At 43.0% G+C, this 27,946-nt stretch overlaps 1 protein-coding gene across 5 annotated transcripts in view; it reads right to left on the bottom strand.

Annotated features, from left to right (window-relative positions):
- The window catches only part of ZC2HC1A (zinc finger C2HC-type containing 1A), a 223,613-nt gene extending 197,275 nt beyond the window's left edge, over positions 1-26,338 (bottom strand). For 2 of the 5 annotated variants that reach the window (XM_029591511.1, XM_029591515.1), the window contains exon 1: positions 26,162-26,332. In XM_029591511.1, coding sequence (XP_029447371.1) covers positions 26,162-26,177 — 16 coding nt within the window. In that variant the 5' untranslated portion in view covers positions 26,178-26,332. Of the gene's footprint in view, positions 1-26,161 lie in introns of all 5 variants that reach the window. The other 3 variants (XM_029591512.1, XM_029591514.1, XM_029591513.1) reach the window with 3 other exon arrangements.
- Between the last annotated feature and the right edge of the window lie 1,608 nt (positions 26,339-27,946).

Here is a 27,946-nt window from a genome sequence, read left to right as displayed (position 1 = left end):
AAATTTCCATCCTATTTCTCTCTGCCGTTTCTATCAGAGATAATAGAGTCAATTGTTCTCAAGCAACTTACTCAATTCCTCAATGACTACTCGGTATTAGACCAATATCAATTCAGCTTTAGGAAACATCAAGACAGAAACATTTCTGCTCTCCACCATTGACACAATTCATAGGGGCTTAGACTCTGGGACTTATCTATTGATTTCTTTTTGGACATCAGTTCAGCTTTCAATAATCTGAATCACGATTTACTTCTTGCACACCTTCCTGACATTGGTCTCTCGGAAATTGTCCTCTTTGGTTCAGATCTTATCTCACAGGATTTGATGCTTTCTACCACCTTGTTTAACATTTATCTTGCAACTCTTTGTCGACTCCTGTCCACTCTGGGTCTATCCTATAGAATCTATGTACATGATATCCAGTTTTTCTTTCCCATCACAGCATCTTAGTCATCCACTTCCTAGTTCGTTTCACTCTTTCTTCTATCAGAGCATGGCTTACACACAAGAGACTATCACACATAAGTCATGATTTTAGGCCAGACCTCCTTGTATGATACTCCATCTTCACTACAATTTGATTGCCAATCCATTCCTTTTGTTACATCTGCCCATAATTTCAGTGTAGAGTTGGATTCCACCTTATCCATGCATACCCATGTAAAAACAATTAAACCTTTTTTTTCTATAAGTTGCATCTTCAACTTATCTAGCCTCTGCTGAACCTGCAGCACTTTAAGACGGTACTACAATCACTTGATTACTGCAATTCCCTGTATGTTGGTTTCCCCATATACTACCATTAAGCCTCTGCAAATAATTCAAAACTCTGCAGCAAGAGTCTTTACAGGTTTGCAGAAACATGAATACATCACTCCAACACTGCAGGCCCTTCATTGGCTCCCCATATAGTATCGCATTCAATACAAACTTATACTGTTAGTACACAATTATACCATATACATCCCCTTGAATCAGCAGTATCCTCAAATTCTACATCCCTACAAGAGCACTCAGTTCAGCTTCTCATTTCTTACTGGAAATCCCTTTTCTCCAAGCTACAAGACTTGTCATCTGCATGTGAAAGCCTTCTACCCTCGCTGGCCCGTCCCTTTGGAATTCCCTCCCACAACTGTGTTATTTTCATTGAAGCTACAGAGTTTAATCTAAAAGCACACTTATTCACAGTCACTTTCTCCCCAACCTCCTCCTTTTAGAAAGAGTAAAATAATTGATTAATGTTTAATCGCTCCATTCTACTCATTTTATAAACCCGTCATATCTCCTCTCAGCTGTCTTTTCTCCAAGTTGAAGAGTTCAAACCTCTTTAGCCTCTCTTCATAGGGGAATTGTTCCATTCCCTTTATCATTCTGGTCACCCTTCTCTATACCTTCCCTAATTCTGCTTTATCTTTCTTGAGATGTGGTGACTAAAACTGCATACAATATTCAAGATGAGGTTGCACCATAGAGCGATACAGAAGCATTATGTTATTGTCTGTTTTACTCTCCATTTCTTTCCTAATAATCCCTAGCATTCTATTTTCTTTCTTGGCTGCTTCAGCACATTAAGCAGAAGATTTCAATATACTTTTCAAACGATGACGCCTAAATCCTTTTCATGAATGGTGACTCCTAATGTGGAACCTTTTACTGTGTAGTCAGAATTTAGGGTACTCTTCCCTAAGTGCATCACTTTGCACCTGCCGATATTAATTTTCATTTGCCATTTGCATGCCCAGTCTCCAAGTTTTGCAAGGTTCTCTTACAATTTCTCACAATCTTCTTGCAATTTAACAACTTTGAATAATTTTGTCATCAGCAAATTTGATCACCTCACTTGCTGTTCCCATTTCTAGTTTGTTTATAAATATATTAAAAAGCAGTTGTCCCAGAACAGATGCATAGGGCACTACGTTATTCACCTTTCTCCATTAGGAAAATCTACCATTTAGTCCTACTCTGTTTTCTCTCTTTAAACCAGTTGGCAATCTACAATAAGACACTGCCCCCTATCCCATTTTATTTTCCTAAGAAGTCTCTCATGAAGGACTTTGTCAAATGCTTTTTGGAAATCCAGATACACTATATCAACTGGCTCACCTTTATCCTCATGTTTATTTATGCCCTCAAAAAAAGTAGCAAACTTTGAGGCAAGACTTCCCTTGGCTAAATCCATGTCCCATAAAACTATGCCTATCTTTATTTTCAGCAATTTTGCTCTTTATGACAGTTTCTACTATTTTGCCTGGCACAGACAACAGACACACTGGTCTGTAAGTTTCCTGGATCACCCCTTGATCCCTTTTTTAAAAACTGGCATATTAGCAACTCTCCAGTCTTCAAGTACCATAGACTATGTTAATGATAGTTTACAACTTTCCAATAGCAGGTCCGCAATCTCATTTCTCAGTTCTTTCAGCACTCTGGAATGTCTACCATCTGGTCCAGGTGAATTGCTACTCCCTAGTTTGTTAATCTGCCCTAGTACATCTTTGAGATTCACTATCCCATCTTCACATATAGCTCCTGCAATGGGGTCTCCACTCCCAGTGGGACCAGCACACAACCCTTAATAACCAAAGTGAGAATTTCTTCATTTTGGTCCACTGATTATATTCTTACCCATCATACAAGGAATTTCTATCCATAAAGATTCCATACTGCAATTTATTTCCTGTAGAATTTTTATCATGCTTGACTCTATGCCATCTTTTACATTTAGTGCCACCCCTCCACTAATTTGATCTGCCCTATCATGATATAAAATTTATACCCAGGTATGACAGTATCCCATCAGTTATCCTCCTTCCATGTCTTTGAAATGCTTATATCCTTGTCTGCTGCCATACATTCTATTTTACCAATCTTACTGTTCAGACTTCTGGCATTAACAAATATTTTAAAAAACTATTTGTACTTTAATTTCTCTTTGTATTCACAACCTGCTTGTTAGCAAATGGAACAGGCAATTTGTCTCTGCCTACATCTACTTGGGCTAATTCAGACTTAAAACATGGTCTCTCTACTGGGACATTTTAACTTCCCTATTTGCAAGTATCTTTGGAAAATACCTTCCTACAAACCATGAGCCTATGAGCAAGTGTTGGCTTTCCCCATGGTCTAGTTTAAAAGCCTTTTAAAATGCTAGTGCCTGCAGCCTGGTTCCACTCCGTTTACAATAGAGCCGGTCCCATCAGAATAGGCTCCTCCTTCCCCAGGATGTTCTTCAGTTCCATATTAATCAAGCCATCATATTACCCATGTTATTCCTGAGGCCACATGTATGTGAAGAATAGAACACCTTTCATACCTTAGATTGTAAAGGAGACTTGACTAGCAGACTGTATTGTGCACTGCTATATGCTTCTAGATCTCCAATTTAAGACACCATCAAAGTTCATCAAATTAGAGCCATGGTTCTGTAAGTGGTTAATCTGTGAGCTGTACCACTTAAAGACAGCTGCAAAGCTGCAACTTTGTTGTCAGTACACACCTTTGCATGCATCCCATTACTGTCTGGACAGTCTCTCAATGAGTGACAGTAAATTCTACAAGCAGTTTGGCATAGCCTGTTTACCGAGAAGTCTACTCTCCACAGTCGATTCTGGGTTGCCTATTCAGTAAACGCTCTACTGCAACCTTCAACTTGGGACTCCTCACATGTCCTGACTAAATTAGACCTGCTTATTGATGAAAAAAGTATGCTTACTGTAAACATTTTCCATAGATAGAAGGATGAATTAGCTATACTAAATACCTGGCTGCCTCCTTGGAGAGAAAACTACATAGATAGAATTAGCTCTAGAATTGACCAAGGTGGCTCACTAAGCAACGATTTAACGGGAATTCCCACATATACTCAGTAGAGCAAAAGCTCTTCTAGCTAGGAAAGAGGTCTGTTGTATGCCACCGGATGACATCACTCACACATAATGGGAGAGTCATCCTATCTATGAAAAACACTGTTTACGGTAAGCCAACTTGTTTAAATGTAAAACAATGAAAGAGCTTTTGAATATGTCCTTTCTAATAGCCCCCTGTAACAAAAATCTAGTTTTCTAGATTAGATTCAACCTTGGAGTCAAGGATGGATTTTAAAGTGCATATTAAAAGGGTAATGAAAATGGGGCTTTTCAAACTTAAGACAGCGGATGCCTCTTAGGCATCCGTGTCTAAGGAGTTTCAGCCTGCCCTCAATCCATAGTTTTTGCACAGACTGACTATTGTAATAGTTTACTCATCAGTTTGCCCCAGAAGCATGTAAAAGCTTTATACTGCAAGAATTTGTGTTGTGAAGCAAACTGAGCACATAACACCAATATTGTATAATCTCCAGTGGTTTCCTGTAAAGTGAGAGATCGATTTAAAATCTTAGTTATTGTATTTAAGTTATTAAACACTGCAAATCATGTTCCCTAGCTTTTAATATAGTTAAATCTGTTCCTGCGTGTTCTTTGAGGTCTCTTAATGCTAATTTGTCTTCACCTTCCTTATTAATTATAAACTCAATGTTACAAGAACTAGAGCATTTGCTTGTATTGCTCTGACTTTGTGGAACAGTTTGCCAGCAGAACTCCAGGCTGATAAGGACATTAAAATTTTTTAGAGAACAGCTGAAAGTTCTGTATTTTAATGAAGCATTTAGGAATTAACTACTTTTAAGTGTTTTATATATATTTTATTACTGTGTTTATTATGTATTATTGTATTTTATTATGAGTGTATACTATGCTTTCTGAATTGAATTATGTTTGGAATTTGCGGATTATAAGTATGTTTTAAAAAAATAAAAATAAAAATTTAAAATACCAGAACCGAGAACAGTAAATACTTTAAAGTTCAAAGTTCAATGCATTGACAGATGAATACAAAGTCAGAAGATAAGGGATTCTACTACTGCTGGCTTGGCATGGGGGTCCTTTTCAAAAGATCCTGGCAGGAAGGGGCATTGAGTACACTGAGAATTGATCTATCAGAGGTGTTACTTATGGCATTAAGGGAAGGGAGAGAAGAACTTCTGGGTGGGTGTATGTTAACAATTTGCCAAGGTCTTGTTAAGATGCTATATTTGCATGCTAGCAATTTACTGTCACTCCCTAACAGAAGTGGCATACATCTAATAGCATTATAGAAATAATTAGTAGTGCCTAAATTTTGCATGCTAGAATTATGCATTATATTTAGATCCTATTAAGGAGGCCTAAATAATACCACACTAATTACAAAAAAGGCCCAACAGCATGCTATATAATTGTTTAAATCACATGGGGGTGCTAAACAATACTTATTTTGCCCTGCTTTAGGATGTCTGTACACTGTAACATGACGGCAGAAAGAGACCATATGGCCCCAAAAATGTATTGAGCATTATTATAAATCTTATATGGTGAGATTTCCAGGAGAAAAAGGTAATCCCCATTTTGCAAACTTCAGAACACAGTGTCAAAACCTTTTTTTCAATTTTAATTGAGAACAAATGACATTTATAGAATTAGTCTCCATTGTGGGATTTTTCTGAAGATTCCAAAACCAAGTTGATAAATTAGTTCAGTTTCAAGAACAGTTTGAGACAGCAAATAAAAGCTTTAGATAAATGAGACAGGCATTTAGTGGGAGCCTGTATTCAGTCCACGACACAGTTCTTAATTTCCATAACCAAACTATTTAAATTTGGGAAACTTAACTGCATTAATAAGTTTATTTCTTAAAGCATTCTCTTCAAGTGCCTAGTGGCACCTATGATATCTTTAGCCTCCACAAGCTTAAAATTTTGAATGTTCTCAAATTGCAGTCTTCATTTAGACATTAAATTAAATAACTTCAGTGGACTTTTGTTGGGATCCACCATATTCTCTAATCCCAAAACATTTTCCTTTAGTGATGCATCAAAAACCAAGGTTTTCTTTAAATCAAAGAGTCTCTAAAGTGATTTGAATAGAAATTGCAGGTGAGGAAAGTATTCAGATGCACATTATCATTATTTTGCTGCTCTGCTGCCACATTTTTTCAACCTCTGAAGGAGGCAGTCTGAATCCCTTTGTCCTTTTCCAAGATGGTATGAAAAACTGGACCATCTAAGCTTAGCAGGTGCTGTGTGGGACTGGAGCACAACATTCTCATACTGCCTTGTCCCAAAACAGTAAGATCTGACCCTCTTGACCTAAAGCACCAAAGCGTGCTTCTTAAACAACTTAGCAAAATTTCAAAATCAGAAGAGGAGAGATCTTCTGGTGGCAAATTACTTCTTACCTGTGGAGAAGGAGAACAGGTAAGAATTGCTCTTTGGAGCCCAACTCTTCTGACCTGTGTGTGTGTGTGTGGGGGGGGGGGGGGGGGGGCGGGATATTAATGATTGTTCAGAATCACTAGAAGAAACAGAGGTTGCACCAATCTTAGAGTTGACTACCATTCAACGTTGAATGTTGGAGCTAATTTTTAATGAAAGTCTGGGAAGGCTTCCCTTTCCAAGTCCATCTATCTCTGACTCAATGTGCACAGCACCAATACTAAAACATTGATGCTCTATGTTAATATTGAGATACTCTGCATAACTGGGGAGGCAAATCACAAGTCGCTGGATTCCAGTCATCCAGAACTCACTCATGTACTGAACAACTGTCTCTGCTGCTCCCTCCAAAGCTCCTCCTCAAAAGATGACTGAACAATGAATCAATAAGTCTCAACAAGAGGGATGATCTTCCTTAGAACATCTAATGGAGTGTCCCAAACTGGAAACTAGACTTCTGGAGACTGGATACCACAAGTGCCCAAGACAGAAGAACAGCTTTTTTCAGGGATCAGATTAGACCTCTACTCTCAGAGCTGTGCAACAATGGAGGTCAGCTTCAACAGTCATCCTTCAAAGGGCACTTGGCACAGTTCTCCTTGGCACCATGCTCAAACACCTGATGCTCAGTACAAGCTAGGACAATCCTTGGACAACAAAGCAGTCAATGCTTTCTTCAGTGAGTCACTGCCTACAGACTATGGTGTAGCTCTATGGTGCTTGTGCTTCTAAGTTGTCTTCAGAGTTGATTCGGTGGAACCAGACTCTTTATTTCTTGATAAACCTTGATGATATCCTACAAAAGAAATTTCAATGGGAAGATACATAGCAACACGACATCTTGTGGGCACATTCTGGCACTTCCTGACTCATTGCCACTACCACTGAGTAATTTTTATTTTTTTTACCCCATTTACACTACCATAAGTAGAAAATAAGATTTCAAAAGAGCTTACTTGAAAACTGGCTGCATTGGAAATGTTTTCTATGCATACACAGAATAAATTAGAGAAATAGTTAAATTGATATGCTGTTTTTCTGCATATAGTCAAAGAGCAGAGTTGCTTACCTGTAACAGGTGTTCTCACAGGACAGCAGGATGTTAGTCCTTACATATGGGTGACAACATCAGGATGGAGCCCAATCACGGAAAACCTTTGTCAAAGTTTCTAGAACTTTGACTGGCACCTATTGGGCATGCCCAGAATAGCACCAACCCTGCATTCAGCAGGGGTCCCCCTTCTGTCTCGTCTTATAGTAAAAGTATATGTGAAAAATAAGAAAACGTAACAAACCCAACACCGCGGGGTGGCAGGCGGGTTTCATGAGGACTAACATCCTGCTGTCCTGTGAGAACACCTTTTACAAGTAAGCAACTCTGCTTTCTCACAGGACAAGCAGGATGGTAGTCCACACATATGGGTGAGTACCGAGCTGAGGATGCCCGAGCAATGCACCAAATGTACCCAAAGGCGTGCAACAGGTACAACAACTGGGGTGAAAATTTGGTTAAAAGGGCTTCCTGAACCCTGATGGGTCGGTGGAAGGCTGTTGGTACATTAATTGGCAAATAAAGTTGCGTAGGACAGACTGGCCGAAGATGGAATCTTATCTGCCAGCCTTGTCTAAGCAATAATGGGCTGCAAAGTTATGGAGAGAGCTCCAGGTAGCAGCTTTACAAATGTCAGTAAGGGGCACCGAGCGGAGATGAGCTACTGAGGTCGCCATGGCCCTGATAGTGTGCTTTGACAAGGTCTTGGAGCGGAATGCCTGCCTGCTGATAGCAAAAGGAAACACAGTCCGCTAACCAGGAGGAGAGGGTCTGCTTTCCTACAGGTTTACCCAATTTGATGGTATCAAAAGAGAAACAATTGAGTGGACTTTCTGTGGGCGGTTGTACGGTCTAGGTAGAAGGCTAGAGCACGTTTACAGTCGAGAGAATGCAGAGCCTGTTCTCCTGGATGTGAATGGGGCCTGGGAAAGAAGGTGGGTAGTATAATGGATTGATTAATATGAAACTCCAATACCACCTTAGGCAAAAACTTAGGGTGAGTGCGGAGTACTACTCTGTCATGCAGACATTTAGTGTAAGGTGGGTAGGCTACTAATACCTGTAACTCACTAACTGAGAGCGGATGTGATCGCCAGAAGAAAAATCACCTTCCAGGTGAGATAGCGGAGATCACAGAATTGGAGAGGCTCAAATGGCGGTTTCATGAGCCGCCCCCAAACCACGTTGAGATCCCAAGAAGGGGCCAGAGGGTGCAAAGGAGGTTTTAGGTGCAGCAAGCCCTCAAAAAGCGTGTTACCAGGGGTTGTACCGATATGGAGACATCCCCGACACCTTTATGGAAGGCAGCCACCGCACTGACATGCACCCTGATAGAGGAGGTTTTCAGGCCTGACTGACAGGTGCCAGAGATAGTAGAGAAACTTCGCTGTGGAACAAGTGAAGGGGGGGGGGGGGCGATGGACATGGAAGTAAACCATACCGTAAACCTGTTCCATTTATAGCGATAAGACTTTCTAGAACCTACCAGGACACGGGAAACCGGCTCTGAAAGGTTAAAAGGTTGAAGAATTGACCTTTCAACATCCAGGCAGTCAGAGATAGGGCCTGGAGGTTGGGGTGACATAGGCATCCGTCATTCTGAGTGATCAGAAGCGGATCCTTCCCCAGAGGAATGTGCCGGCAAAGTGATAGTTCCTGAACTATGGGAAACCACACCTGGCGTGGCCAGTGAGGGGCTATCAGAATCATCAATCCCTGTCCTTTCACAACTTCATGAGAGTCTTCGAAATGAGTGGAAGTGGAGGATATGCATAAAGGAGACCACTGGTCCACGAGAGGGAGAAAGCATCTCATGGCTGCAAATGTTGGCTGCGAGTGAGAGCAGAAGTTTTCTACTTTGCGGTTGTGGATTGACGCAAAGAGGTCGATATGAGGGTAACCCCAACGTTGGAATATTGAGACCGCTACTGTGGGGTTGAGGCAACACTTGTGCGGTGGAAAAGTGCGACTCAACTTGTCTGCCAACACATTGTCCACTCCCGGCAAGTAGGTGGTCCTGAGGCACACTGAGTGGGAAAGGGCCTCCGCCCATATCTGTGCAGCTTCCTGACACAGGAGGTAGGAGCCCGTTCCCCCTTGCTTGTTGATGTACCACATGGCCACCTGGTTGTCAGTTTGAATCAGGATGACCTTGTTGGTGAGGTAATCCTGAAAGACCCTGACAACATATCTGATTGCACGAAGCTCTAGGAAATTTATCTGGTGTTTGGCTTCCTCTGGAGACCAGATGCCCTGAGTTTGCAGGTTTGCAACATGTGCACCCCAGCCAAGGTTGGCGGCATCTGTTGTCGAGGTTATTTGAGGTTCTGCAACCTGAAATGGAAGGCCTTGAAGAAGATTGGATTGGTTTATCCACTGCGATTTTAGAGTCCACTGCATTACTCTCATGGCAAGGAGGGCCATCGGAGTGACATGCACCGAGGCGGCCATATGACCCAGTAAGATCAGAAAGTGACGTGCAGTTGAGTATTGTGGAGACTGTAGTTGATGGTCCAGAGATGTGTGAGTGAGAACCCGATCCCGGGGTAGAAATGCTTTCGCTTTTAAAGTGTCCAAGTTGGCCCCTATGAATGATAGGGTTTGAGATGGAACTAGCCTGGATTTTGGATAGTTTATGAGGAACCCTAGGGAGATAGGGTATGCAAAGTGAGACATAGGGACGTCAGCACAGTTTGATGAGTAGGAGCCCTGATCAACCAATCATCGTGATAGGGGTAAACATGGACACTGAGTCCTGAGATAGGCTGCTACCACAATGAGACACTTGGTGAAGACTCGTGGGGCAGATGCTAGGCCGAATGGCAACATTCGATACTGGAAGTGCTTTGGGCCTACTAGGAACCGCAGGAATCTGCGATGTGATGGAGTGATTGAGATGTGCGCGTAAGTGTCCTGGAGGTCTAGAGAGCAGAGCCAGTCTTCCCTTTGCAGAAGGGGGAAGTAGAGAACCCAAAGGTTACCATCTTGAACTTCTCTCTTTGTAGGTACTTGTTTAAGGCGCAATGGTCCAGTATTGGGCGAATGCCACCTGACTTTTTTGGGATTAGAAAATACCGGGAATACAATCCCTGGCCCTGCTGAGAGAAGGATACTGGTTCTATTGCCTGGGACTCGAGGAGGATGGAAACTTCCTGATCGAGAAGGTGAGTGGTCGGATGTTCCCCACGTCAGCAGAGGTGGGGAATCTAGTGGAACGGTGAGGAAGTTGAGGTGGTAATCTTGAGTCACTTCAGCTAGTACACACTGATCTGTTGTGACCTTGTGCCACATGCTGGTGAAGTGGGACAACCTCCTACTGGTAGGGAAGGGAGAGGAGGCTGGGCACTGCTTTCCAGGAAGGAGTCAAAACCCGGATGCTGGGCCCGGCTGAGGGGCTGACTGTGTCTTTTGGGTCAGAGGTTGTCTGGAATGTCCTTTTTGGTAAGACCTGGAAGGACAACCTCTGGAAGCTGGAGGGTAATATCTCCTTGGTTTATATGCAGGCCTCTTGGAGTCTCTTCTGAAAGATCTCTTGGAAGAGGAAGAGTAATCAGAAGGTACTAAGGAGAGTTGGCGGAGAGTCTCATGGTGGTCCTTGAGCTGCACCACTGTTTCTTGAATCTCTTCGCCGAAAAGATTATCCCCAGCACAGGGAAAGTCAGCTAACCTATCCTGTACTCTGGTCTGAGGTCTGAAGACTTGAGCCAGGCTCATCTTGCACTTATTCCTGCTGCAGAGACTCTAGAGGCAGTGTTGAAGATGTCTTATGCAGCACGGAGCTCATGCTTGCCAGCACCTAGATCTTTTTGAGCAAGGGAATGAAACTGGTCTTGAAACTGTTCTGGTAGAGATTCAGAAAAATCTTGGATCTTTTTGAACAGCTCCCTATTGTACTGTAATAAGCCTGATACTTCACTTTCAATGCATATCCAGCATAGCTCTCTGCTTCAACGGCAGGGGAGAAGAAAAACTGATACTTCACGCATATCCAGCATAGCTCTCTGCTTCAACGGCAGGGGAGAAGAAAAACTGATACTTCACGCATATCCAGCATAGCTCTCTGCTTCAACAGCAGGGGAGAAGAAAAAAGGATTCGCACTCACAAAGCGGGGAGTAGCTGGCTTGTTACGGCGGTTACTACCCCAAACCAAATAAGCCTGATACTTCACTTTCAATGCATATCCTGCTTCAATGGCAGGGGAGAAGAAAAACTGATACTTCACGCATATCCAGCATAGCTCTCTGCTTCAACGGCAGGGGAGAAGAAAAACTGATACTACACGCATATCCAGCATAGCTCCCTGCTTCAACGGCAGGGGAGAAGAAAAACAACCAATAAGGGCTGAATAACACAGTCTGGGTAAAACAAATAAGCATGGGTGTAGCTTGCTTATTGCGGCGGTTACTTCCCCTACTACCCATAACTAATCAAGCTTGATATTTCACTTGGTTGCAGCTCCATCACTGCTCTCTACATTAATGGTGGGGGTGGAAGGGAAATAGAACCAAAGAGCTAAGAGAAACAGATAAGTATGAGAAAAAAAAATGTGAAGCTTGCTGGGCAGACTGGATGGGCCGTTTGGTCTTCTTCTGCCGTCATTTCTATGTTTCTATATGTTTCTATATGTGTCATGTACAATTGGTAGGAAGCAATGCGAGAAATTAGCATTGAACTATGAAAAACACGTCTGCCCAATGCATCCAGGGACTTTTGTTCTTTTCCTGGAGGCATAGAAGAATAAGGTTTGGAGCGTCTTGCTTTTTTCTGGGCTGACTCCACAACCACTGAGTGATGATCTAGCTGAGATTGCTGAAAACCAGGAGCAGACTGTACTAAGTAGCATCTGTCTTGCGATTGACAGGTGGTATAGAACCTGGATGTTCCCAATTTATTTTCAAATAGATCAATAAGGATCTCATGTACTGGAATAGACATGATTTCCTTAGGAGCATCAATGAACTGGAGTACTTCCAGCATCTCGTGCCTGGAGTCCTCTTCTGTCTGAAGCTGAAATGGAATTGTTTCAGACATCTCCTTTATAAAATTAATGAAAGAACAGTCTTCTGGAGGAGAGGTAGATCATCAGTGTCCTGAGACGTGTCATCAGTCCAGGGATCATAAGGCTCGTCACCAGCTCCCATGGGATCATCAGATGGGAGAAAAATGTGCTAATCCTGAAGGTCCAGGCCTAGGCACCGATGGAATCAGTGACATCGATAAGACTCGTCGGTGGCAGCACTCCAGAAGGCGGAATGGAGATCAGTGTTTCTTCTTCATCTGATAAGGGTATCAGTGTGGAAGGAATCGGGGCCACCGGTTCCCTCAGATCCACCGGTGGAAAGGCACCAATTAAAGCGTCCATTCTGGCCAGTAGTGGTGCAAGAGCCATGGGTATCGGGTCGATGACTGGCTCAGGAACCGGCACCAGTATCGATGGAGGTTTGAACCCCTGGAGTGCTTTTCCAATGGCCTTTTGGATCATCCAATCCAATTCCTTGCGGAAACCTGGAGTGTAGAGCCCCGGTTCTGGAGTAGGAGGCAGCACTGGCATAGCCGGTGTCAGTGGAGTTGCGGCTCCCGGCACCTGAAAAGCAGATTGTTAATACAAACAAAAAAAAAACTTTGAAACGTCTGTATGCCAATGCCAGAAGTCTTAGAAGTAAGATGGGAGAGTTATAGCACTGAATGATGAAAGACATAATTGGCATCTCAGAGATCAACCAGTGGGACAGCGCTATACCAGGGAACAAATTATATTGCAATGATAGGGAGGATCAATTGGGTGGAGTAGTGGCACTTTACAACAGGATAAAGATTATACAAGAGACTAAATGTACAGTAGAATTTTTATGGGTAGAAATCATGTGTGGGGGGAAGAGTATAGCAATAGGAATATCTTCCGTCTAGCTGTCCAAAATGAGACGGATGATGAAATGCCAAGAGAAATCAGGGAAGCTAACCAATTTGGCAGTGCAATAATAAGGGGAGATTTCAATTACCCCAATATTGACTGGGTAACTGTAACATTAGAGAGGTAAAAGTTATTCCATCCAGGAAATGACTACTTCATGGAGCAATTGGTTCAGGAACAGACGAGAGAGGGAGCTATTTTAGATCTAATTCTTAGTGGAACACAGGATTTGGTAACAGATAATAGTGGTAGGGCCACTTGGCAATAGTGATCATAACATGATCAAATTTGAACTAATCTACAGCTCTAACACTAAACTTTCAAAAGGGAAACTTTGATAAAATGAGGAACATAGAAAAGAAACTGAAAGGAGGAGCTAGAAAGGTTAAGAGTGTACAACAGGCATAGATATTATTTTAAAATACCATTTTAAAAGCGCAGTCCAGACGTATTCCACACATTAAGAAAGATGGAAGGAAGGCCAAAGCATGGTTAAAAGGCGAGGTGAAAGAGGCTATTTTAGCTAAAAATATTCCTTCAAAAATTGGAAGAAGGATCTGAAGAAAACAGAAAAAAAGCATAAGCACTGCAAGTTAAAATGTAAAACATTGATAAGACAGGCTAAGAAAGAATTTGAAAAGTAGAAGCAAAAACTAAAAAAAAAAAAATAAAAAAAATTATTATGAATGTATCTGAAGCAGGAAACCCACAAGGGAGTCTGTTGAACTGTTAGATCAGTGCTTTCCTACCTTTGTTTCACAGCACACCTCATACAGGGTTCACTTTGTTGTGGCACACCAACCACTTCCTCTTCTCTTCCCTTGCCTCCCCATCCCATTGGCATCATCTTCTCCCTCCCCCCATCCCCTTCTCCCTTTCTCCATCATCATAATTAACCCTCTCCCCTGGAATCATCGACTTCTTCCCTTCCTATCACTCCCTGGCACCTCCATCTTTTCTCCTCACCCCTGACATCATCATCATTACCACCTTCCTTTTCCCTATACCTCTCTCACTCTCCCTGGAATCAACTTCTCTCTCCCTCCTATCTTCTTCTGCACCTCCCTGCTATCATCATGCTTTTCCGTCTACCCCTCTCCCTGCCATCACCTTCCCATCTCTCTCTCCCTCACCCATCACCACCTTCCCCTCTCCCACCACCTCTTCCTCCCTGCCCCTTGCATCACTATTCACCTTCCCCCGCCACCTCCTCACCGTTGGAATCCTCACCAACTTTCTTTTCCTTCTACCCCTCTCTCATCAGTACTTTCTCTCTTCCTCCATCTCGTCTCCCCACTCACATCATCCTCACCTTCCATCTCCCTCCACCTGGCAACATCTCCTTCCCTCTGCCTCCATCTCTCTCCCTCACCCCCTGGCATCATATTCCCTTTACCTCCACCCTCTGGCATTACCATCTCTCTTCCTTTCCCTCCACCCCTGTGCATCATCATTAGTTTCCCTCTCTCCACCCCTCCCCATGCCAATCACCTTCGCTTCCCTTTCCCTCCACCCCTTAAAAATCAACCAGAGCCATCTCTCCCTGAGCCTCCAAGCAGCACTGATACAAGTTAGAGGGGATGCTAGGCTGAGATGCCTGAATATGGCAAGCAGCCCAAAGGGAAAGGCACTTAGGCTTCTTTACTACCAGCACCATGGATTAAACACCCACTAGCAGCATGCTCCCAAAGGCGTCTGAAAATTGTGCACCCACACAAGTGAGCCTGGACAGGGCGCCCAAAAACAATTCTGTCCATTAAGCATACACTACAGATGCGCAACATTTAGGCACCCAATTTGTGGTCAGGTAAGCACTAATCTGAGCCACTGGGACATGTAAGTGCGAACAGACATCAGTCACTGTTTTGCAGCAGACTTGTGTATAGAAAAGTGTGCAAACGTCACCACAGTCCACCACGCGGTATCTGAGCAAAGCCTGAGAACGGGGACTAATCAAAAGGCTGCTCAACCCGGCAAGCTGCTATGACTACCCAAGCTCTCCCGGAGGCAGGAACGGATGTCTGATCAGCCTGCCAAGGCTCGGAGACTAGAAGGGAAATGGAATCCCTAAAATTCTCTCCCCACTTTATTTATTCTCGCCGTACCTTAGCTCAGCCTGTCCTGGCCAAGTATAGAGTTGGTCTCTGGCTGTGGGGGGAGAGGGCAAAGGCCTTCACCGCTGCACTCTGCTTCCTGCACCCACGAGCCTCTCAGCTGTTTCTCTCTTTACAGCTAAGTCCATGCCGGAAAGCTAGCTACCGGACTGAGGCACTCTACTGAGGGAGGGAACCACAGGTATCATCTCAGGAAAACTCAACTGAGGGAGGGTCTGTAAGGTATCACCATGGGACACAGCAGGGCAAATTTCTTTTTTTCAGCAATCCCCAGTAGGGAGATGCACATCCACCATCTGCTAGAGACGGAGAATACTGGCGGGCTGTTGTCAGTGCTGGGGTATACATACCATGACATCAGCTTTGCTTCATCTCCATCTGCTGGTAGAGGTGCATAACCCACTGGTTGTGGAGTAACCTATCTGGAATGCTAAGAAATGATATTTTACATTTATATGACATGGGGTCCTGGAGAGAGAGAGTGACTTATAAGAGTACAACATATATCATCCATTACAAAAAGGTCATTCTTTAAAATTCATATACTAAAAAGACTTTGTCCGTTGCTCTTTCCTCAAGATTTCAGAACGGTCCTTCAAGCCTTAATCTTCTCTGGATTGGATTACTGTAACGCTCTCTTTCTAGGTTTATCAGATTCTAATTTGCATTCACTTCAATTAATTCAGAACTCAGCTGCACGTATATTGACAGGTACATCCATTCGAAACCATATATCACCGGTACTTCAAACTCTACACTGGCTGCCTATCAGTTCAAGAATACACTGTAAAATTCTAACTATGATTCATGCATTAATCCATTATCCTTCCACTTCTTGGCTATGTTCTACCCTTTGCATCTATCAACCTGCTAGGCATCAAAGGTCACTATCAAGAAATCTACTGGAAATCCCCTCAACAAAATCAGTTAGACTACATTATACAAAAAGCACGCTTTTTCAGTGGCAGGCCCACTCCTCTGGAACTCTATACCCGACACTTCACCAAATATCCAATAGAAAGCAATTCAAAAAAGAACTTAAAACATCTTTTTCAGCTAGCCTATTATATTTCAGAAACTTGACAAACATTACATCAAACACAGTAGGTTTTCTGGAGGTCATTTGTAGCACTATAAGACACACGCTCTCCTTTTCTTGTTATGTAAGATGTAATATATTACTTTTATTTATTTTGATTTATATTAATGAATTTTTTGTAATTTTTTATTCTTTTATTCTTTATTTTTATTGATTTCATATTTATGTTTTGCACTTGTAAACCGTTTTGACCAAGTAATTGTAAAGGCACTACAGAGTGACAGAGTGAACTCAAGACAATGTACCCAAGGAGACCACCTAGACAATGTTCTCTGGAACAAGGCACCTAGCCTATGGCTGCCACCATGAAGCCTAGAACCTGAAAACAGACCCAAAACTCAGGGAGACCTGACAACCAACAGCTCCCTTACCTGTACATGAAGTTTGATGAGCCTATCATAAAAACTTTCCCTGCTTTTGTATCAAAGCAAACTGATATGGCTGCCGGCGGTCCGCAGCCGGGACCAGATACTCACCCGCAGGAGCAAGGAGCCTCCTCCGGCGTTCTTCCCGCGGCCTTGGCCGCTGCCCAGGCCGGCCGCTGACTCCTCCCTCTTCCTGGCTGCATAGAGCCGTGCGTGCGGCTGAAGAATAGATTTAAAGGGGCCACGACAGGAAATGTCGTGGCTCCCTCCTGAGGCTCCTCCCTCTTTCCAGGTATTTAAGGCCAAGACCTTGCCTTGGTAATAAGGTTCTGGTCCTGGATCCTGTGCTGGCGTTTGGCAGCGCTAACCTTACCTCGGAATAAGGGTCCACTTCCGGATCCGTAACACAAACTGCCAAGTAAACCAGGGACCGAGAGTGTCAAAGCTGGCTCTTGATCAAATTCACTACCTAGACCCATAGGAGCCAACTTTTGAAAATGATCAGGTGTGCTGAACTCAAACACAAATCATAGAGCTCTCAGCAAAAAATAGAACATAGTGGGTGATGAATGTGATTGACCAGCCTGCATTCAAATGTTCATAGAGGAGCAAGTAAATGTGGCCAACTCATGTGGCCAAAACAAAAGCTAGGGAAGACTCAGAAGTCCCACTAGTCCTTCCTCTCTCCAACCTCAGATTAACCCCACCAGTCTCATCCCTGCTGATCCATTCCCCCCAACAATCTATCTACTTCCCCCACCCGTCACCACCACCCTTCTCAACACACCCCTGTTTTCTCTCATTCTCTTCTCCCCATCCCCTCCTGCATGGACATTCTTGGAATTTTATATTTAGGGGGAGGGGGCTTAATACCCCTCTTCCTGTTCCTGTCCTTTTAACCCCTTAGCCTGCTCAACTCTCCATGTCCCACTGACCTGTTCTCTGTTCTCCTACCCAGAAGGATACTCCTCACCCATCCTTTGCCAGCTGCCCTCCTCTATAGGCTTGGGTCACCTATCCCTTTACCGATTCCCACCCCTCATCAGCAATTAGGTTTCCCTTCATTAGCAGGCACAGCTTACCTTTCAATTTATAATTCCCCCTCCTCCACAGGCTTGGATCACTTCCCTGCTCTGCACTCACTAAGTCCAGACACTTTTCTGAAACTATTCCTGTCTTCACCACCCTCTGCAGCACATCTAACACTCACAGATTCCAGGACAGACCAAGCCCCAGGCCTATAGGAGTCCAAACAAGGCACTACCACCTGCATGTCATGAGCCCTATCAGATCATAGTCGGTACCTATCCAGCTTCAGAGCCACAGCTGCATGTGGTATTTCCTGCTGTCAATTTGGAAACCCCAATGTTCTCTCTAAGGACTGGATTACTGTAAACAAAAATATTTGGTTATATTACCCTGTGAACTCTTTGAACCGTGGCAGAATGGTGTCCACAGAGGTCCTGCCAGGTCTCCTCTTTCTTTGGGCCATGGTGCCCTGTGCATAAACAGTTGCTTGAGCCCCCCCCCCCAACTTCTCAAGGGAAAAGAGTAAGGAAGTCAGACTGGGAGGATTATAAGGGAGTAGGGCTAATACTCCTACATCAAACTGACATAGATTAGCATGGCTGGGCACACTATTTTTCCTCTCTGACCTCATTACTCGCCCCATTCCCCCCTCCCCTCCACCACTTCAGTGCTGGCCTCAGAAATATACATTCTCTAGCTATAAAAATGCTGCATCTGCAGAATAAAAACACCTTTTCATTTTCAATCAATCAGTCATGTATCTCTGGTTCACACATCGCCAGCAGAACTGAGGCAAAGAATCTCCAACACAAACTTCAAATTTTGTCTGAACAACCAAGAGTACATCACTAGACCAGTGCTGTAGCGTGCCTATGGCCACATAGGCGCCCCTACCAAAAAGTGCCGCTACCATTGCTATGTGCCAAGGAGAGTCGGTGGGTCCTCAGCAAAAGAGAAACCAACTCTGCACCATTGAAAATCGACAGAATGGTTGGCGCAGCCTTAGTAAGTGGAAAAGCTGCACGGCATCACTGCTGATTCTGGTGGGGCCATTCTGCTTTTCCATTTAAGTCAGCGCTTACCATGCCATTGATTTCAGCGGGGCCACACTGCTGAGCAGGAGGAGGAAGAGCACGCCCTACCGGAAGCAGTCCAATGCCCCATGGCCAGAAGTTATTCCCTTGGCCACGGGGGCTGAAGAAGGAGACTACTGCTGCCTGCTAAGTCAAGGAGGATGTGAGTGAGGGCGAGCATGTGTGCACAACTACCCCAGTTACTCTCTGCTTGCTAATCCATGACAATTTCAGGGCCTCTGGAAATCAAAAAGTTCCAAGATATGGATTTTTAAAAATCCTTATTTTAAATTGTTGGGTGTTATTTGAATTGTCTGTTTTCAAATATTTTGATGTTTGGAAAATTATGAATTTTTTATTATTTAATGTTATTCTATTAATTTGTTTTGAATTATTTTTATTGGCATGGATTTACTAATTTTGTTTTATGAGGAATGGTAACATTTCTGTTTTTTACATTGTTGGAGCGCATACAGAATTTGGCTTGTTGAGGTTTCCAGTTCAGTTTTTGTGTACATTTCTATATATATATACTGTATGTGTTGCGGTCCTGGTCGTTGGACTTGCGACCAGGTGCTTACCTTCCTCCGCCCTGGGGTCCCGCGATCATGTCCGGCATTTTTCAGGCCTTCTCGGCCCTCTCCGCAGCAGCGTCTCCACGAGGGAGACGCCGCCGAGCTCTGCTTCTGAGCTCCGCCCCCCCTTAGGCATGCGCGGACGCAAGGGGAAGGCAGTTGGAGGCGCATGAGCATGAAACCGAGGCCGGCCCCTGAGATGACATCAGACGCCGGCAGGATATTTAAATCCAGTGTCTGACTGAAGTCGTTGCCTTGTAACAGACTTCATTCTAAGGAGTTATTTTTGCTGTCTGCGGTCCTGTGCTCCTGAATCAGATTTCTCACCTTTTCCAGCCTCCACTTCAGATCCTGCTTCTTCACCTGTTCCAGACTCCGCTTCAGATCCAGCTTCCTTGCCAGTTCCAGTTTCTGCTTTCCAGCCTTTGGGCTGACTTCCTGGTTCTTGATTTTGGTTCATATTCTGTTTCTCTTTGCCTGCGGCCAGTTCTGATCCTCGGACTGTTCTCCACTCAGCTGGACTTCTGCTCCGGGAGACCGCTCCTAAGTCCCAGCGGCCCAGGTCCTCACGGGCTCCTCCCGGAGGGAGAACAGGCTTCCAGTGGCGAAGCTCCTGCTTGGTCTCCCAGCTCCGTGCCGCCTTCCGGTCGTATCATCTCAGTGGAGTTCTCTTCTCATCCAATCTTCATCCGCATGGCCGGCCCAAGGGTCCACTAACCCCAGCGTTAACATGATGGTCTCTTTATTCTGTATTTTATGTGTGTGAGTGAACTGAGTTATTCCATTAATATGTAGTTTCTATATAGGGATCTATAGCAGCTTGGATTTTTCTATTTCCTAATAGGGGGTTTATTACTATTTTAGGCCTGGTGTAATATTTATAGTCATAGGTAGGATTGTTGCTGTTTGAGTGGCTCTCTGAGGGTCATGTCCATGCCCAAGATGCATTACAGTAGGCCTAATACCACATAGGTTCCAAGTATTTCTTGCTTTTTTGAAAGGTTTTCTGGTTGGCCCCTCAGCAGTGCATATACGTATTGGGATATTTTTACCACAGAAGATTATGCTTTGAATGTTCTTTTTATAAATGCATAATTTTTAATTGTGTGTGAGGAGAGTGTGATAGGGTGGGTGCAAGGCTGTAAAGTTTTCCTAGGGCACCTAACACCCTTGCTGTACAAACATTTAACAGTCTCTCCCAACTGTCATGCTGTGTAATGGGCGAGGGTGCAGTTTTTCCACTTGGCCATACGCACCAAATTGCCTGGCTACAGCTCTGCCACAGACGATGCATACCTTAGCCTGCCATTAACTGTGTCTGGCAACTTGTCTTTTAGACATTACAAGAAAAACTCCTAAGGTCCCTATATGCAATAAAGAAAGCCAGTTTTAGCCATCCAGTAAAACTATTTTAAAATCATTTGACAGCACAGCATCACTTAAAGAAAATGGATCAAAGATCTTATTCAGATATTTATCACCTCAATAGATTTCACACACAATATACCCACAAGTATCAGTTAACTGTTGGAGTCAAATACAGAATAAACAGACCATAAAGCATAAATAGAAATGTGAAGACAAACTGAACTGGAAACCGCAACAAGCTAGATGCTGTGCAGTACAGCATGATCATTCCTCATAAAGCATCAAATATAAATCGTGAATCATAATAGTAAAACTATACCAATAAAAAAATAAATATTTCAAAACATCTGATGGCTAAAAGTCCAATAATTTAAAAAAAAAAGTTATAAATTTGCCAAAACACCAATAAAATATTTCAAACACAAACACCCAATAATTAAAACGAATAAAGGATTAAAGTCTCCTTTCCATACTTGAGATCTTTTGATTTCCAATCACCCCAAGACTGCACAAACCCTCTTCTCTCACACGCATACACACACTCCCTTTCTCATATACACACCCATGCTCTCTCACACACATATATACTTACACAGGGTCATTCTCTCATTCACATACATAAATTCAGGCTGATTAGGAAAGGTGTACAAAACTTAGTGCCAATGTGACACGGAGGTATGCACAAAGTGTGCATTTCTAAACGGGAATACTGCTTAGCGCCCTGGCATGGAAATCCCATGCAAATGACATCAAGCAGTAACATAGGGAAGCAAGACAGCAGCTCGCTCCTCCAATGCCCCCTCCCCCTGCATAAAAACACATGAACATCAATATGGCTTTAAAACAAGGCTGCAGTTTATTATCAAACATAACCCGAGCCCGCAACTTGTTAATACAATATACCAAAACATAATCTCCCACCCCCCTCCTCCGTTGTGCCCCTCTTCGCTTACCACCGCATCCCAATGGTAAGTCAACTTCGACCCCCCCCCCCCCCCCATCTCTTACCCCACCTCGGCACCAGCAAGGGTAAGCGTGTGGCCTGAGCATCTGCCCCCCCCCCCCTTGCTCTTTAGGCCTTCCCGTGAAGCAGCCCCAAACTACATGAGCATTCCCCCCCCCCCTCCAATGTCCTTCACAATCCAATACATTACAACTTAGGGCTCGGGTTTTCCGCCTCCACTGCGACGAATAACTTCAGTAACAGTAATCCTTTAACAATGTCTTTCTAGGGCAGGAGGGAGGGAAGCAGAAATCTGCCACTTGCTTCACTGCTGATGCCCAACTGCCAAAGTTCCCACCGAAATCCCTATATAACTGCCCAGCATCCAATGGCAATGCAGCAATTCAAAATTGTTGCCATTGCCCTCGGCTGCCTCATTTCCCCCACCTCTCTACGCTCTCTGCCTCTTATGCCCATGTTACTTTCAGCGGCCTGAGACTAGCTCGCTCCGCTTAAATACTAGAGATGTACTTCGGGTAAACATTTTTTGTGTCGGGGGCCCCCCCCCCGCAGGAATTTCATTTTTCCCGTGGTTCAGGGGGGGGTTCAGGGGCCCCGATTTTCGGGTTAGTGTGCACTATTGGGAGTTAGTGCACACTAACTCAAAAATGAATTTTTTCCGAAATTTCAGAAAAAATTAAAATCATTTTTCGGTTCTCCCGAACCATTCCGAATTAGGCAATTTCGTTGATATTGCCTAATTCGTGAAAAACGATGGCACATCCCTATTAAATGCAATGAATTACAGGAGTTTAAATTATGCATTGAGTAATATCTCCTATTTGTCTTAAATGTATCACCTAGTAACTTCACTGCATCTCGGCTAATCTTTGTACTTTTTGAAACAACCAATTTGCATTTACCTGTTCCAATTCCAGTAGGAAGGTTTTTGGTCTCCACTCAAAACAAATATGTGAAGGTTGCTATTTTAAAATAGGAGGAACCTAATCATATACTTTCAATACATTTCTCCACTTGTATGTATCTGAGCATGGGCTCCAGGGCTAGTAAAAATTATAAGGGTGACAAAGGACAGCCTTGACATGTACCCTTCATCAAAGAAGATTTCACCTAAGCATTCATAGTTGGCCAGAACAACCCCTTTGGGTTCTGAATATACTTGTTTTATATACCTCTATCATATTTTCCCTCAGCCATCTCTTCTCCAAACCAAAGAACCCTAACCTCTTTAGTCTTTTTTCATAGGGGAATCATTTCATCCCCTTTATTGTTTTGGTCAACCTTCTCTGTCTATTTCCCAATTCTTCTCGATCTTTTTTGAGAGGCAATGACCAAGATTGTACACAGAGCTCAAGGTGCAGTCAAACCATGAAGCAATACAGAGACATTATGATATTCTCTTTTTTATTCTCCATTCCTTTCTTAACAATTCCTAGCATTATACTTACTTTCTTGGCTGCCAGCACACACTGGGCAGAGATTTGCACATATTATCCACGACGACTCCTAGATCTTTTTTCCTGAGTGCTGACGGTCAATGGGGTACCTTGTATCATGTAACTATAATTTGGGTTCCTCTTCCCTATGTGCTTTACTTTGTACTTGTCCACATTAAATGTCATCTGCCATTTAGATGCCCAGTCTCCCAGTCTTGCAAGGTCATCTTGCAATTTCTCACAGTGCTCTTGTGGATTTCACAACTTTGAATCAGCAAATTTGAGCATCTCGTTATTCCCATTTCTAGGTCATTTAAAAATATGTTAAACAGCAATGATCCCAGCACTCTAGGACACTCTCCTAGTAACTTTTCTCCAATGAAAAAATTGACCATTTAGCCCTACTCTCCATTTTCTATCTTTTAACCAGATCTATTTCCACAATAGAACATTGCCTCCTATCCCATGATTTTTTTTACCTCCTTAAGAGTCTCTCATAAATTGTCAAATGCTTCCTGAAAGTCTAGATACACCATATCAACTGGCTCATCTTTATCCACACCTTCAAAAAAATGTAGATTACTGGGCTTGTCCCATTAAACTATGCCTATATATTCAGCAATTTTGTTCTTTATAATAGTTTCAACCATTTTTCCCAGCACAGACGTCAGGATCAGCAGTTTGTAGTTTCCTGGATCACCTCTAGAATCCTTTTTAAAAACTGGCATTACATTGGCCACCCTCCAATCTTCAGGTACTGTAGCTGATTTTAAATTATTGCATACCTATTATTAATCTGTGATGTATTTCATTTTTCAGTTTTCAGCACTTTGGGATATATATATACCATCCAATCCAGGTGATCTATCACTCTTTAGTTTCTCAATTTGCTCTATTATATCTTCCAGGTTTACTGAGATTTGTTTCATTTCCTTTGAGTCATCACCTTTAAATCTCTCTTGTGATATGGGTATCTGTCCAATATCATCCTCAGTAAAAACTGAATCAAAAAATAATTGTGGTATACCTCAATTCCATCTTTGGTTTTATTTTTCAACTTAAAACCAAATTATAATCTTTTATACATTTTCTACATACTGCAGTCAAATTTACTGGCTTCTTAAATGAGTATAGCATTAGAAGGAGATTTTAATTTAGCTACCTATTAACTGATTTATATTCTTCTTTTCAACATTTAAAAACAAATTACATGCAGGTACTGTGGGTATTCAGTCCAGCAGCATGGAATCCAACATGGCTGTAACGTCCCCTCCATGCAGCTACGCAGCAGGGTACATACAGTCAGGGCTGAGGGTGCTCCAGTTAGGCTCAGACCAGCAACAGCCTCTTCTCTCAGCTTAGGCTTAAGTAAGCTATGGGGATAACTCCTGTGCAGCACTATGTACCAGCCACCAAGTTTAGGCACCTGAGCAAATGATTTTTCCAGCCCTGAATATACCAGCTCACAAAGTCCTCCCAACTTCAAAATTATAGAGTCACTTCTACCTATCCAAGTGCATATCAAGCATATATTACAAAAAAAAACAAAAAAAAAAACAAAAAACTGCTCAACATGTTTGGACCTAAAGAATGTCAAAAGCCTGAAATAGAGTTTGATATTCCAAAATTAAAGTGGAGGCATAGCTAGAGTAGCAGGTTAAGAACCAGGGAAGCTAAGGTTCAAATCCTGCTGACACTCCTTGTGACTTTGGGCAAATCACTTCATTGAGTGACATAATGTCACTCAATGTTTTCCATTGTTACCTAATGTTAATAAGTTCCTTGATGTTTTAATGTAAATCATTGTTACAATTGTAAACCGGAGTGAAGGATGACATCAAACTTCGGTATATAAAAACATTCAAATAAAATAAATATTTAGGACCTGATTTCCTAAGCCTTTTCTCCCATTGTGTCTATAGGAAACACACTTAGAAATATAGGTTATTACATTGTAATATTAATCTCAAATTAGTGGTTCTCAATGCTGACTTCAAAATAAAGGCTCGGCCTCTGCTACACAGATATAAGGAATATTAGTTAAGATAATGAAAACGAGACCCCCTTAGTTTGCACAATTTCCTCGCCAACTGTAATAATACAGACAATTCAATCCCCACTAATTCACTGTGCTAATATAGTATGCTTTCTTGTATACTTCTACCATCGAGATATTTTTATGATAGGAATAGAAAATTTTACAAAATGAGAAACAATTAGGTTTGCAGGCTATTATGAATATGCATGAGATAAATCTGCATATGTTAGTGTCCAATGTAAACAAGTCTCTCATACACATTTATTATAGATAGCCTGAAAAACTGACGCCTATAGTGTCAATAATTCAAGTTTGAAACTACTATCTAAAGGCCTTGATGACTAGTAACTCTTCCTCCGGTAGTGCTGCAACCTCCCAGCTACAGCCAGGGCAACTATTGCTAACATATAGAAATATGGGTCTAGCTTATACTTTTTGACAAATTGTGGACATCTCGGTATCATTTGTCGAGCACAAACAATGTAAGATTTTTTTCATTCAGGTAGATTGCATATGCAAAGAATTCAGGTAAATATAAGCCCTTGGTGTGGAATGTCTGCACTCTCCCCCTCCCCCACGCCAGGAGACCTAGCTACCGGGAGACGTTAGCACCTACAAAATAGGGGAATACTGGCCAGCAGCAGCAGGGTACGTCTACCGGACGGATGGTGACAGCCCCGAAAGATCCGGAAAAGCTGAAGGTGCAGAAACAAGAGATCAGCCGGCTGGGGGCCCCGGCCCTGCATGGCGCGAAGCGTCTCATGCGAACGGAAGACCAGTGCAAGGCCGCTGGCTCAGCCCTCGTTTCGGTGACCTCAGGTCTCTCCGATGCTTTCCCTTCTTACCTCCCGACTCCTCCATCTCTGCACACAAAACCTCTCGCCCCAGAATCCCCAGGCAGCCGCGGCTGCTGTAGCAACGGAGGCGCAGAGCACCGCCCAGCCCCGAGCTCCAGTATCCGGCTCCCTCATTGGCTCTGCCGACCGAGGCCGGGAAGGGAGGCGACTCGCGCGTCAGCTGCGGGTGGGGGACGAAAATGCATCGGCGTGAGAAGAATTTCTTGTCTAACCAAGGTATTGCGAAAGTCAAGTAATACTAATAATTGTTTCTATTTTTTGCAGTGATTGGCCAGAAAAGCCAACTTGAGTGGAGGGTTTCCCCTCTGGGACAGTTGCAGGGAACGTAGTAGCCCTTTGCCTTGGCCCAGCTTCAAACAATCAGTGCCGAGTTATTCATTTTAAAGTTGGAGAGGCAAATGTTTTGAACTGTCCTGTGCACATGGAAGTTTGGCAAATGTATTTGTGAGATGGAATACAGTGTTCACAAAACAAAAACAATGGGGAATGTAACATATACAATAAAAAAAATTATTAATACATATTGTAAAGGCTTTCATGTGTTATATATATTTTTTTTCTGTATAATGGCAAACACATATCAACAACATTAATATATCAGGTGTTTACCTGTCACAAATATCTACAGAAAAAGCAAAACCAAACAATCACGATCATTTATTATTTATTTATTTTTAATTTCTTATATACCGGTGATCCTGTATACAATACATATCGCACCGGTTTACATGGAACTAAACAATCACCTCATGGATGAAATACATTAAAACAAGTTAACAGGAAAACGTTTTGGGGACGTTCATAAACAGGCTAAACTGTAACAGGGAATAAACTAAGGAACATATGTACAGTGGTAAAGATATCGATTATCGCTTCATCAGGTTTTTAGCTCTCAGGGAAGGCTTGGGAGAATAGCCAAGTCATTAGCTTCTTTTTAAATGTCAGAAGGCAGTGTTCTTGGCGGAGGTCCGGTGGGAGCTGGTTCCAGAGAGGGGGACCTGCGGTGGACAGAGCTCGTTTCCTTAGAAGTGTTTTAGCCGGCTGTGTGTGAAGCATGTTCTGGTAAGCACTTCTGATCGGTCTCTTGGAAGTGTGCTGCTGCAGTTGAAAAGATAAGTTGAGGGGGGAAATGTTGTGAAGAGCCTTGTGAATCATCATGAGAGATTTAAATTGTATCCTGAATTTTATAGGCAGCCAGTGCAGGTTCTGGAGGATAGGGGTAATGTGTTCCCTTTTTTTGGAGTTGGTGAGGATTCTGGCCGTCGCATTCAGGACCATCTGAAGTGGTTTGATGGTGTTGGCGGGCAGGCCCAGGAGGAGAGAGTTGCAATAATCCAGTTTAGGGAGAATGATAGATTGAAGTACCAGACGGAAGTCTCGGAAGTGAAGAAGTGGTTTTAGTTTTTTCAAGACTTGCAATTTGAAGAAGCAATCTCTGGTTGTATTGTTTACGAACTTGCTAAAGTTGAGTTGGTTATCTACAAGCACACCAAGGTCTCTTACTTGTGGAGAGTGGTCGATCGAAGTGGACGAGTGTTGGGCGGAACTTGGCTGGTTAAGCAGGGTGCAATTATCTGGAGCAATTAAGAGGATTTCTGTTTTGCTAGTGTTTAACACGAGGTTGAGGCTAAATACTAAATACATAATACATACTAAATACATAAACCCACTGAACCCTCCTCCAAAAAACAAGCCCCTACCACTAAGTGGAGGGGGGGGGTGCAGTTGGGTATCAGTGGGTTTATGTACTTTGTGTGATTGGTTTTGTTTTTC

The sequence above is a fragment of the Rhinatrema bivittatum genome, chromosome 2, assembly GCF_901001135.1.
Source record: "Rhinatrema bivittatum chromosome 2, aRhiBiv1.1, whole genome shotgun sequence".
Taxonomy (NCBI): domain Eukaryota; kingdom Metazoa; phylum Chordata; class Amphibia; order Gymnophiona; family Rhinatrematidae; genus Rhinatrema; species Rhinatrema bivittatum.
The sequence above is the reverse complement of the archived record's forward strand: the minus strand, read 5'-3'. Positions and strand labels throughout refer to the sequence as shown.